The sequence below is a fragment of the Medicago sativa genome, chromosome 5 (genome assembly GCF_051527215.1).
Source record: "Medicago sativa cultivar Bolivia chromosome 5, Bolivia_mono, whole genome shotgun sequence".
In the NCBI taxonomy this organism is placed as follows: domain Eukaryota; kingdom Viridiplantae; phylum Streptophyta; class Magnoliopsida; order Fabales; family Fabaceae; genus Medicago; species Medicago sativa.
This window is the reverse complement of record NC_140753.1, coordinates 57,845,707-57,859,026: the sequence shown is the minus strand read 5'-3', so window position 1 is coordinate 57,859,026 and position 13,320 is coordinate 57,845,707. Positions and strand designations below refer to the sequence as shown.

The 13,320-nt window shown below is 32.0% G+C and overlaps 2 protein-coding genes and 1 pseudogene across 3 annotated transcripts; 2 read left to right on the top strand and 1 right to left on the bottom strand.

Annotated features, from left to right (window-relative positions):
- Window positions 1–433: 433 nt before the first annotated feature.
- Window positions 434–3,484, top strand: LOC146923431 (GDSL esterase/lipase At2g24560-like; annotated as a pseudogene). Its single transcript, XR_015009726.1, has 3 exons — window positions 434–1,030; window positions 1,422–1,680; window positions 3,124–3,484. The product of XR_015009726.1 is annotated as a GDSL esterase/lipase At2g24560-like (transcript).
- Window positions 3,485–4,156: 672 nt separating this feature from the next.
- Window positions 4,157–6,888, bottom strand: LOC146923430 (uncharacterized). The gene is made up of 2 exons (XM_085708579.1): window positions 5,858–6,888; window positions 4,157–4,252 (listed from the first exon to the last, which is right to left on the bottom strand). Exon 1 carries the CDS (start codon window positions 6,886–6,888, stop codon window positions 5,902–5,904), a length of 987 nt encoding a protein of 328 aa, XP_085564705.1. The 3' UTR covers window positions 4,157–4,252; window positions 5,858–5,901.
- Window positions 6,889–7,220: 332 nt separating this feature from the next.
- Window positions 7,221–9,572, top strand: LOC146923429 (exocyst complex component EXO70B1-like). Its single transcript, XM_085708578.1, has 2 exons — window positions 7,221–7,838; window positions 8,400–9,572. Exons 1-2 carry the CDS (start codon window positions 7,319–7,321, stop codon window positions 9,392–9,394), a joined length of 1,515 nt encoding a protein of 504 aa, XP_085564704.1. The 5' UTR covers window positions 7,221–7,318; the 3' UTR covers window positions 9,395–9,572.
- Window positions 9,573–13,320: the final 3,748 nt, after the last annotated feature.

Here is a 13,320-nt window from a genome sequence, read left to right as displayed (position 1 = left end):
ATTTACAAATTTAAGCAAAAGAGAAATTAGTCATCTTTATATTGTGAGTGACTCATCTATAGCCATTCAAATTGTACATTTTTCTATCAAAATAAAATAAAATTTGTAGAAGTGGAACAATTTAGTCACTTAACAAAAATTTCAAAATAATTTAGCTTAATATTAAACAAATTTTGGTTAAATTATTCTCTAAAATTATCTTGAAAGTGATTGATGCCCAATATGTTTGAAAGTTGAGCAAGCAATTAGTGTGTAATATATTTCAATGTTGTAAATCTAGATCATACTAATAAAAAAGAATTTCATACATCATTTTATAATTTCATTAAGTTTAAAGACCAAATTATCCAATCCCTTTAACTTCAAGAAATGAACACTAAACTATATATAGTTAGCAAAACCTTGTCTCAATTACCATATAAAAAACTTCAAGTAATGGCTTATGCAATTCCCTTTATCATTTTAATGCACGTTTGCACCATTGCCAATGTTGCTTCAAGCAATGACTTGAAATTGAGATCAAAATTCTCATCAATTTTAGTCTTTGGGGATTCTACAGTTGACACAGGAAATAACAACTACATCAAAACATTCACAAAGGGAAATCATTTACCTTATGGAAGAGATTTTCCTAATCATATACCTACTGGTAGATTCTCTAATGGAAAATTGGCTATTGACTTTCTTGCATCAAAATTTAATCTCAAAGAATTTGTCCCTCCTTTCTTGAATCCAAATCTATCAAATGAAGAGCTTCTAACAGGTGTTGGCTTTGCATCCGGAGGATCTGGTTTTGATGATTTTACAATAGCATTAAGTGGGGCTATATCATTATCTAAACAAGTTGAATATTTCAAAGATTATGTGGATAAAAGAAACTAAACAAAGAGTTGGAAATGCTTTGGTGATCATTAGTGCTGGAACTAATGACTTTCTTTTCAATTTTTATGACATTCCAACTAGAAGGTTGGAGTTCAACATTAGTGGATACCAAGATTTTGTTCAAAGTAGACTTCAAATTTTCATTAAGGTAAGTTTGATTAGAATTATTTTCTTTTTTGGTATCATCAATTAGAATTCATTAATTAAAAATCACAGTTATATATACTTATAAAAGAGTTTGATAAATATCCACCAATAGTAGAACAAATTTTTATACAAATCTTCAATCATATATATATTTCATCTAGGTGACATATCATATTTATCATTTTCTTTTAAATATTGAAATATGTCTATTGTAATATGTGATTAAATGCATGTATGCATACATTCAACAAAAAATTAGATGTATAAATACATTCAACGTTTATTTAATTCTTAAAAAATTTCTAACAAAAATTCACATAATTATTACTATAAATTAATTTCAGCATATGATTTTTATCTTGATTTAAAATAAATTTCTTAAAAAATTGTAGGAACTGTACGAGCTCGGATGCAGAAAATTTGCTGTGGCTGGGCTTCCTCCTATTGGTTGCATACCTATTCAAATAACAGCCAAGTTTGTAAAAGATCGTTATAAATGTGTGAAGGAAGAGAATTTAGAGGCTAAGGATTACAACCAAAAATTGGCACGACGTTTACTTCAATTACAAGCAATTATTTCAGGAAGCAGAGTTATTTATACAAACATATATGACCCCTTGATTGGCCTTATCAAACACCCTGAAAAATATGGTGAGTTACAATTATCAATATTATTATTCTTTTCTTCCCTTTTATGTTCAATTTGTCAAACTTTTTCTCCAAGCTATGCTATATCAATCAAATGATGATTAAGTAACTTTTTTCTAATGTGGAATTCTAATCCACTAGCAGCCATTTTGACCATCTCTATTTCTAAGATAGATGTAAAACTCTTAACTCTCATCTGTCTAAGTCTTGCAAAATAATCATCGACAAATCCGTTGTATTTTCTCTTGACATTGAATTGATAATGGTAATTGCTAAAGAAAAATTTGCCAACAGAGATAAAATTTAATGGGAGAGTTTTTTTTTTTTTTTTGACAAGTAATGGGAGAGTTAATGGGCGACGATCTTTGTCTTTTTTCAAAAAATTATGTTAAATAGTTTATTCTTTACGTATGATAGTTAAGATTTTTTCTTTAAATTTGTTTGAACTTTACAAACGTTATTCCACAAAAAGATAAAGCTCAACCAGGATTGAGTCTACTAGAAGAGGCTAGAGTCTTATAGCGTTGCAAATGAGGAACCTATATTTAGTGTCTGATAGTATCTAAAATATGATTATCTACTGTGGAAAGAACTTATAGGAAACCAAAAAATAAATATAAAGTTCAAGCTTGAATATTTTTTTTTTGAACTTTATATTTATTTTTAAGAATATTTTAAAAATAACAGAAAAAATGAAGTTAAGGCTTTGGCTCGGAGTTTAGAATGAAGCTTTAAGAATAAGGAATAATGAAATGAAAAAGGAAGCAAGGGATAGTCCTCAACTTGAAAGGGAAGGTTATGGGTGCTTTTGTTTTAGCTTTAAAAAATAGATTTATTTTTAGAGATTTAAAGAAAATATGAAGTTATTTTTGTTTGCCTACAATGCATAAAAATCCATTTTTTTTTTTAAAAAAAAAAAGAGTTTTAACTTGTACATGTGTACCTCCTTGTTTTTGAAAAAAAATAGATTTTGAGAAAAGCTAATCCTAATAGCTTTTCATTTTAGGGTCAAAATAGTGTTTTTTTGATAAAATAATTTTTCTTAAAATCCTAAACAAACACTTAAAAATGAAAAAAGTGATTTTTTAAAGAAAAAATAGATTTTTTTTGAAAAAAATCTGAAACAAATGGGGCCTATATTTCTTGGTAATGAAAAATGCATTTGAGAAATTTTTTAGAAAGTTTTAAAGAGTTTATATAAATTATTCAAATTCTTTCAATGCCTTTATAATATTCTATAAATTAATAATATGTTAGTCATAAAAATTTTCTTTCCATACTCTAGAAAACTATCTCTCAAATAAGGCCGAAAATTTCTCTCTTTTCTCTCTCACATTCCCTCCAAAGTATTTCCTTTCCCTTTTCTTTCCCTTCAAAATTTTAAAGGTGAACAAACTTGTTTCCTATAGTATTTATTTATGCATTCTTGTGACTTTTATTATACAGGTTTCAAGGAAACAAACAAAGGATGTTGTGGAACTGGCATATTTGAAGTAACTCCATTGTGTAATGAACTCACACCTGTATGTGATGACGCTTCAAAATATGTATTTTGGGACAGTGTGCATCCAAGTGAAGCAACCAACAAGTATATTGCTAAATACATAGAATTGGAAGTTCTACCCAAGTTCCAATTTCACAGGAATTGTAAATTTGAAGTCTAGAGCTTTCAACTTCATTTGTATATAGTACAAAGAATATGAAATCCATTTGGGAGTCTTTGTAATTCATTAATTTATAGTTCATAAATTACAATGTTACTTACACAATGGATCAATGTAGTAGACAACTCTTTGCATTGAGTTCAGTGGTGGTCCTAACTCCTAACCGTGGTTGAATCAGTGTAAAAGGTATAAAATATCAAGGTTTTACCTCTACAAAAATAGATATAGAAGAATGTTAAGGACACTATCTTTTCAACGCTCTCTTCAACACTTACTCTTTTATTAGTACTGAAATTATGAATCAAAATATTATGTATACAACAATGACCAATAGTGAGAGATTTTCCATTCAACTTATAATCTCTCGTACAAACAAGACCTTCCACTATTTTAGGAACTAAACAAGAGCTTTCACTCAATTTTTTCTCCTGGCAATTTAAACTCCTTAGAGAAGTCACAAATGAGACAACCACATGATGGAATCATTGTATATGACCAATTCGCTGAGTCACTGGTAATTCCTGAAACGAAAAACTTTACTCGTTTGACCAAGATCCTTTGAGCTCTTCAAGGATACCATACTTTATGATAAAAAAAAGAAACTGACACCTTAGTGGAAGCCTAAGCATCGTTAAGAGAAGGAGTTAACCCAGGGCCGTTCCTAGAGATTTACAGACCTTAGCATTAATATGAGAAATGGACCCCTTACATAATATATCATAAAATTTACCTCATTGTTGTGATTTTATTAGCTCTTTATTTCGTTTTTTTTTCTCGTTTTTCACTACCAAATAAATGATTTTTTAGGCAACATTTGAAAACAAATCAAATACTATGTAGACATCAAAACAAAATAAAATACTGTAGAAATAGAACAATAACACCTGCGAAGTAGACTGAAATTTTAGCACCTGAAAAATAGAGATTGAAATTTTAGCACCTAAGAATAATAATACCAAAAAATTAAAAATATATCAGTACGTAATTAATTAATTTTTTTATTTTTGGATGGAAAATTCTCTAATATTAAACTCATAACAACAATAATAATTGATACAAAATTAGTGTTAGACTTTTTATCCCAATTTCTAGGATAATAAATATCACCAATATTTTTAATATTAGTGATACACGTTATTAGAAATAAAGGGCCCAAAAAAATATTACCAATTTCTTCGATGATAAATTTTTAGCACATCCCAATTTTTTTACAAGGAAGGTGTATATAGAAATCTTTGTGGTATTCGAGGGTATATATAGCAAACTGCTCTAAAAGGGCCCAAAAACCTTAACAAGCTCCAGCCCAGGAAAATTGCTTTTCTGACATCAATAACTTTAAGTGTAGCAAAGCCAGCTCTAGATAACTGCAGCCGAACCCAGCTGTAGTATTTTCCATGTGTTATTAGGAAGTTATTGATGTCAGAAAAGCAGTTTTCTCAGCCCAGCTCTTCATCAAGTCAATGTTTGAGGCCTTTTAGTGAACTTTGCTATATATACCCCTAAAAACCAAATATTTCTATATACACTCCCCACCTTAAAATTATTTTTGGGCCCCCTACCGCATGAGCCGTAAGCAGGCACACCCCCGCTTATGCCTAGGGCCGACCCTGAGTTAACTGAGTCCAACGACTTGAAGTTTGATTAGATCAAAGAAGGCTTGAATGTCTCAAGAAGAAGAGGTAGAAGTATAATTGCTTCAAGTGCCACAAGACCGATAACTTCAAGAGAGATTGTACCAATATTTTGGACACTGATGATTTCGTGCAATATGCAGTTTCCTCAGAGGATTATGAGGATGTAATTGCTCCGGTGGTGTCATGTAGGGAGAAGGAAGAATAAGTAGTATGTCACCTTGGAAACAAGAACACGTAAAGTTGAACTTCATGTTGGTGTTCATTTGGACAGACGTTAAACACTCATGGTTAGCTTGAGCGGCAGACATTACAGGGTGAAAGAAATAGTGAACGTACACATATGAAAAGCTGAGATAGAAGAAACTCAACTTGAGGTGGAGTCTTCCACAGGTGGGAATAGAAGAAGACAATCAACATTGACTACTAACTGTTTTGCAAGAGATAGGGAAATGGGGAAAATATTGTTGCATCGAAGGGGTATGGCTATAGAGACCTTGTGTGTCATGCTCTAAAGTCACGAGTTGAAGAAAGTATGATAGATCAGCTTGTGAGATTACCTCAAAAGTCTAGGCTAATTGGAGACAAGTGAATCTTTATGAAGACATAAATGATCACTGCAGAGGTTATGATGAAGCTACCTAAAAGGCTTAAGGTATTAGTGTGTGTTTTGTTCAATTTCACTTAATATACATCACATGACTATAATAATTTTAATCTCAATATTTTTCCCTCAACTCTAGGTATAATAAAATAAATAAAACAATATTTTACAAATAATTGTTGAAGGAAATTAACCAATTAGAATTGGAACTCAGTATACCCTAAACTCTAGATTCAAACAGCTACTACAAAAAGCAAGTGTAGAAATAAATATGGCCTTACCTCCCTATCATAAACTGGCTGAAACACAACCTACTACAAACATTTCATATTGATACTGAAGACTTTGCAGGTTCTTCATCAGAATCCAATTGTTCACTTCCAAATGATTGATCTTGCAAGTCAATGGGACCAACTGTCTCTGAAGGTAAAAGTGAATAAAGATACTCAGATGATGAGTTCCTCTTCATTGAAGAAGTTGGCTTCCAATGATTATGTGTACCTTTGTATAGTGTCTCAATAACTTCTCCATCTATTGTTCTCTCAACCTTTTTCTTCACTAAACAATTAGGCCACGTACATTTATAATAGCTTCTTTGATTTTCACTTCCTTTTGCTACTTTATCTTCATACTTTTTCCAATTATACCCATCATCATGATTCATCCTTCTTATCAAAGACTGATTTTGTTGGCTACCATTACTATAATCAGATTGAAATTCATTTCTATTGTTATCTACACCATCAATTTCTATAGCTACATCATCTTCCACTCTCAAAGTTCCTATTTCATGCCTCGAACCCAATTTCGAACGAAGAACAATAAGAGAATAACATAAGATTGCAGCAACAATAGATAGAATCAAATTGATCTTCATCAATTGAACGGTTAAAATTCCAAGGAAGAAATTGAGGAGATCAGATTCAAAACCAAGATCAATCTGTCTTGATAAGCAAAAAGACATTAAAGCAAAGGCAACACAAGAAATCATACTCAATAGGTCTGGTTTTTCGTTCGAAGCTTTATCGGAGACAAAAGAGTACAAAGATGTGAGCAACAAAACAAGAACACCCAAATGAGCTCTCAGCAAGAATCTCCTTGAAAGTTTCCATTTTTTCAAAAATAACATCATGCTACTAATACTGAAACTTACCACTGTGTAAATAATGATTTTGATGAAGTTCCACTTTCCAAAAAGATGATTGAAAGAAGAGCTTAATGCATAAGAAGTGAATCCAATGATACTTGAAAAAACACCTAAAATTCTCCATTGATTTTTCTGTATTAGTCTGTTGGAAATTCTTCTGGGCATAGTATTTTAAAGGGCAGCGTGTTAATTTGTGTTTGGATTCTAAGACTGATATGTTTTCCTTAGAGTCAGAGAGGGGTTAGAGGTAGAAACAATTGCATAATAAAGTGAATGAAAATTATTCAGTTTTTATGACTAGAAAAGTATATTTTAATTTGTGGTCATCACAGGTCACCATCTGTTAGAAAAATATATTTGATGACAAGATATGTTGAATTTGTATTGCAAATAAGACTTGGACAGTTGTCCTTGAAAAGTAATTGGATCATATAATCATATGTTTAGAATTTGAATCCTTATGATAAGAGTGGAGTTACTGTTAGAGGATTGGATAATTGCACCTTAGGATAAGTCTAGATATGTGGTCACAAATTTGTTTGACTTTCTAAAACCAAACGTATTTCTTATTACAAAAATTAGACTTAGACTATCAATGCAAAACTCATTAACACACTGTATAATGAAGAACATGACAGTGGACATGTTCCTCAGAATTCAGACATGGCTGATGCAGACAAAGGTATGGAGATTTGTCGGATTTGCTTCAGCTGCTGTTGGACTGGTTTGTTATGCTCTAAGCTCTTCCTTCAACTATCTATTTGGTAGTTGGAATTTGTTGAAGATAATTCTTTACACTGTTTTCAGTTTCATCATTTGCATCATGATTTTGTATGAAAATATATGGAAACAGTCTAGAAGTCTTCGGTTCAAAGCTCATACAGCTTTTTTAGTATTGACAATCACCTCTGTCTATTCGTTTTACTTCAATAAAGTGGTGAATGGAAAACCAGATGCATATAGCCTCATTTCTTGTGCTGCCTTTGCTATCATGTCACTGAGTTTCTCGAGGCAATCTCAGTGTGGATTCGAAGTGGATCTTCTTTACTTTTTTCTCGGATGTCTAACCGTGTTACTCATGAAGATAAAATTCCAGTTATTCATTATTGGAGCAGGTTTGAGTTACTCCCTTATCATTTTTCGTTCTTCCTTTTCATCTGTAGAAGAAATTGGATTCTCTAAATTCCAAGATGAAAATTCAGTAATTATTGATGTAGATTCGCCACATCTAGCTAACACTGATATTTCTAGTACAATTGAACAACTAAAAAATTATCTTAACATGCTACAGCAGAAAAATTTGAACCTCGTCGACATGCTTTTGAAGCATGTGAATGAATATGATGACTCTGAAATTATTATGTTGCCCGGCCCTGATTTCATGATCGATGAGTTGCCTTCAGATTTAATCAACTACCTTCATGAAACCGCGAAGTTCATGGTAAGTGCTGGGTTTGAGGAAGAGTTTTCTAATGTATACATCAATTGTAGAAGGAAATGTTTGGAGGAGTGTCTAATAAATAGATTATTCGGCTTGCAGAAGATTAACATCAGGAATGAAAATCAAAGTGCGAAATATGTAGATATTGTGATTAAAAAATGGATCACAGCATCAGAAATCGCTCTTAAGATTCTATTTCCATTTGAACAACGACTCTGTGATCATGTCTTTTCAGGTTTCGCCTCCTCTGCCAGTCGTTGTTTCACAGAGGTTTTCCAAGGAGCAACGTTTCAGCTTCTGAATTTCGCTGATGCAGTTGCTGATGGAAGCCCTTCCATTTGGTGTTTATTCAAAATGCTCGCAATCTTTGAGACATTGCATTATCTGATATCGAAATTCCACTTGTGTCTTGATTCTTCGGTGAAGGAAGCTGCAGTTACAGTCCAAAACAGATTAGGAGAAGCAATCAGGGACCTATTCTTGAAACTAAATTATCTGAGTTTCCGTGTCCCAGAAGCAAAGCAAGATGTTCCGTCTGATGGTCGACACCATCCAATGGCGGTGCAGATCATTGGCTACCTCGCTTCTGCTTGTAGGTCACGCCACACACTAGAACAAGTTTTGCAGGAATATCCCGTGGTGAAAAAGGGAGTAGTACTGAAAAATTCTTTCATAGAACAGATGGAATGGATAATGGATATGTTAGAGAAAAGATTGATATATAAGTCCAAAGAGTACAGAGACCTTGCTTTGCGCAATCTTTTCATGATGAATAATAGGAGGCACATAGAAGATTTAATTAAAAGGTGGGATTTGGAAACCATATTTGGCAACGATTGGTTCCAGAAAAATCAAGCAAAATTCCAACAAGATCTTGATCTTTATATAAAAAAAACGTGGAATATGGTGTTTGAGTTTTTGAAGTTGGACAACAATGACTATGTGGCACTCAATGACGATGTTGCAGAAGATATATTGAAAGAAAGGCTAAAATTGTTCAACAAGCAATTTGAAGAGATGTACAGAGTTCAGTCGAATTGGTTTGTATATGATAAGAAGCTTAAGGAAGAAATAATAATATCAGTGGCAAATACCTTGCTGCCAGTATATGGAATCTTTATTGGAAGGTTCCGTGATTGTCTTGGTATTCATGCTAATCAGTATATTAGATACGGAATGTTTGAGATTCAAGATCGCCTCAACAACTTGTTTCTGATCAAAAACAGTTAGTAGAATCTTCAGAATGTAGATGAACCATTTGGTGTGTTTGTTTTTTTAAAATTGCATTTATGTTGTTGTAAAAGTTATATTTGGAACCAAAATAATTCTAGGATTTTCTCTGGAACATCTGTTTGAAAGCAAATTTTCAATTTACAGTTTCAATTCAAATTGTGTTCAATTAGGACCAGGAATTGATTTCAAGTTTAATTTGTATTCAAATGACACAACACTGTCCTATTACACTAAGAAGTTGTTCAAATATTATGTAGACATTGTTACACTACGTTGTTCATTTATGAAAACTTTAGTAAAATAATATTACCTGGCTTACTGTGGAAATTTGTGTTGGAATTGGCTCGATTAGCATTTCTGGTACCTGAAGCTAACATAAAAAAACCACGTTAGATTAGATGATATAAGAAGGACCAAGACAAACCATGTCCATAGAGCTCATTCTTGTTTTAAAAACATGCAAAGACAAAAACAATTTCTTTTAATAAACACAAAAGGAACTTGAAAGACTGCAAAACTTTTACACGAAAATTACAAAAACCGTGGTTACCATTGCAAAGACAAGAACAATTACTAGCACATTGGCATGTTGCGACAACTGTATTGCGATATTTGAAATCCTCACCAGGACAAGATATCATTTTACCAAAGGAAAAATGATCAACAACTTGTTGGATTTTGTGACTATGATTGGGCGTCAAATCATTTTACCAAGCTGCACCTGCACTTCATGAAAGAACAAAGTACATTGAGGTTGATTATCATTTTATACGTCAGCGTTTACAATCACGCGTTAGTTTCACAGTCTACCTTTTAACTAAGGAAAATTCTGGTCGGTAATGAAAACCGTTGGATGAGTCATATTTCACTGATTAATTACTTTCTCTCCCCCATGTATTGTATTCCATTTGCACAATTTCTGTGATTTCCGCATTGTTCCTTTTCGTTAGTAATTGTATTGTGCTATATATCACTCCACTTTAACTAAACAACAATCAGCTGATATTTTCACAAAATCTTTAGGCACAAATATGTTTTCTGAATTAGTATCCAAGTTGGGTGTTCATAATACACACACTCCACCAACTTGAGGGGGAGTAAGAGAGTAGCAACTAACAGAAACAAATGCTGTTATAACTTATAACCACTTTTATTAAGCAACATTCTCAGCTTTCCTTTCTTCATTACTTTTCTCAATTTGTCCCATATTCACTATCTCCTTCAATTTTCAAAACAATGTTAATTACATTTTCTCAACCAATACAAGTACAGGATAAGCGTATGATGTGATTAGAATTTATTTTACATCTCAAAATACCCAAAAAAAAAATAAACACTTTTATGACATTTTGAAAAAAGAAAAGTATTTTGATATTTTGCAAAAAAATTATGATTATTAAGGTATGTATGTGTGTAAATGAAATAATTTATATAATTTTTCTTTTATTGAAATATTTTCAAATAAAAAATAGTTAAGGTTGGTCGCATCATAATTTCCTTTATTGAAATAAGGGAGTTATTTTCAATCTATTTGCCTAGGACCCATAAAATGTAAACATTGGGGTTGGTCGCGCACAATGTATAAGGTTGTTTCTATCATTGAATCATTAAATTTCACCATTAAGATAAATGACAAATGACGAGATTTATTGATCCAATGGTGAAAAATAAATGTGTGCATGGTGCAAAACTAGTATTGGTGTTAACCTCCACTATTCGTGGGATAAAAGACCCTAATAATTTGGAGTTCGACCAGAAGGTAATTAATTATAACCAAAAATTGTTCCATCCAAAAATGACTTAGGTTCTTTTGAACAATCCTTCCTTAGTTGAGTGCAAAACTAATTTACTTGTACACGTTAAACAAAGTCGAATTCTAGAAGGAATAATATTACCCTCTTTTCCTTCAGCTGCACTGAATTTGTTAGCAAGAATATAGGAAAGTTTGTTAAGAAATTTAGAGTTGTTTGCATGTATAAAACTACGTAATTTTTCACATGAGAAACTATCACTGAAATTACGTCTATTTCCTCTATCTTAATTTTTTTGAGGTTTATCTTTAACTTTACAAAACAAAGTGAGCTTGTTTGTTCTTACCAGATAGTTTCAAGTACAATATTAATGCTACTTTATTCCTAGAAAGGACATGTGCCTAAAGGATAATCAGCCAAAACACAAAGTTGCTCTCTTTCTGTTTTGCAGCATGATTTATGATTATTACTTTTTTACACTTGGTAATTTATTCATGTACCGAATTTTTCAATTTTTGAAAAAAAATTGGGAAATTTGAATTTTTGAAGGGAAAATTCACAGAAAAACAGGAGCTACTACTCACTATTTTTCTGAATTTTTTTATTAAATAAAAATAGACTGTCTTTTGAAATTCAATAAATTTGTTGGGATTGTGGGGTTAGAATTAAATCTTCCCACTCTTTGGGCTAGTATATGGTTTAGTTCTTAATCTTGGCCAAAGGCTAAGCAAGAAATTGAAAGTTGCTTTATGCACCCGTTGAATTGCTCACATGCCCCTCAAAATCCTGAAATTGTCTCCATGTCACGCTTGAGAGTTATGATGACCCAATTGGATCGGAAGCTATCTCCCGATTGATTCATGCATATTGAAAGTTACGATCCAATCCGCACCTGACTTATACCATAATTGAAGCCTTATTCTATTATGTGTTCCATTTGAATCAAAACTTAAAAAACTTGAGTTTTTGACATTCAAGAAGTACTCTCCTAATTTCAATTCCCTTGATTTTCATCAAATCAGGGTCAAAGAAATTGCATTGGTTGTGACATTTCTTCTCAAACCAAACATGTAGTTGCTAAATTTATCTCATTTTTGTTTTTGCTGTTGGTTAGAGTTTTTGTAGAGTGCGAAAGTAGTTTAGGAATTAAGTAGTTGTTGATCAAGTAAGAAGTGAATGTGAATGTAAATGTAGTTTAGAGTTTGTAATAGTGAAAAGTGGTACTGAAATTGATGAAATGCTTGAATGATTTATGTCTTTTCATGTTGGTTGTTGTAGATATGATTAACGATGTTTGAAAAACAAGACTCGATAGGGAGACATTGCTCAATTTCGTATGCAGATAGCGTGCACTAAATAATCCGAAAATTGCTGTTCACACATTAGAGAAGGCTGGGACACACATGTAAAATACGTTTTTGCCCCCTCGGCAGTTAACTGCCGAGGAATTTAAAATCCGGCTGCAGTTAACTGCCGAGGATTTCCTCGGTAGTTAACTGCCGAGGTTTTCTGAACATAAACAGAACGAACAGAAGCAGTTTCCAGTTTCAATATTTTGTTTCAAACACATCCAAATTCTCTCCAAAATCACATTTTCACGAATTGCAAGCAAATCATCACCACATTATCACAAGTAAGTACCCTTAATCATTGCAATGTTAATATTAGTTTGTTAGGTTTATTTTTTTAAAAAATTAGAGTAGTTTGCATGTGGTTAGGTTAATGATGATTTGATGATTAAAATAGACAATTTGATGATTGCATGTGTAGTTTTTGAATTGATAAATGAATGTAGATGTTGTCTATGCTGTTTAAATGGTAATGTGGCTTTGAATGGTGGCAAATGAACACAATTTGAATATGTTTTATACTTTGCACACAAAGTGTTTGATCAAATGCCTCAATGAAAATTATTTTGATTATTTAGTTAGTTTAGGTTATGGAAATGATAGAAGTGATGTTAATTATAGTTTGATTAAGTGTATATTGATTTTTTAGTGTATTTAGGTTATGATGTGAATGATTAAGTGTATAGAAATGATTAAGTTATGATGGAAATGATGGACATAATGATGATTGTATGAATGATTTTATTGTAAGTGTATAGAAATGATTAGTTTAGGTTATTGATTTTATTGTAATGATGATTGTATGAATGATTTTAGGTTATGG

What these genes read in the sequence shown, in the direction of transcription:
- LOC146923429 (XM_085708578.1), top strand. Translation starts at nt 7,319, where the DNA reads ATGCAAAACTCATTAACACACTGTATAATGAAGAACATGACAGTGGAC. An exon ending in GTTATTCATTATTGGAGCAG is followed by an intron (nt 7,839 to 8,399) that starts GTTTGAGTTACT and finishes ATGTCTTTTCAG; the next exon opens with GTTTCGCCTCCTCTGCCAGT.
- LOC146923430 (XM_085708579.1), bottom strand. Translation starts at nt 6,888, where the DNA reads ATGCCCAGAAGAATTTCCAACAGACTAATACAGAAAAATCAATGGAGA.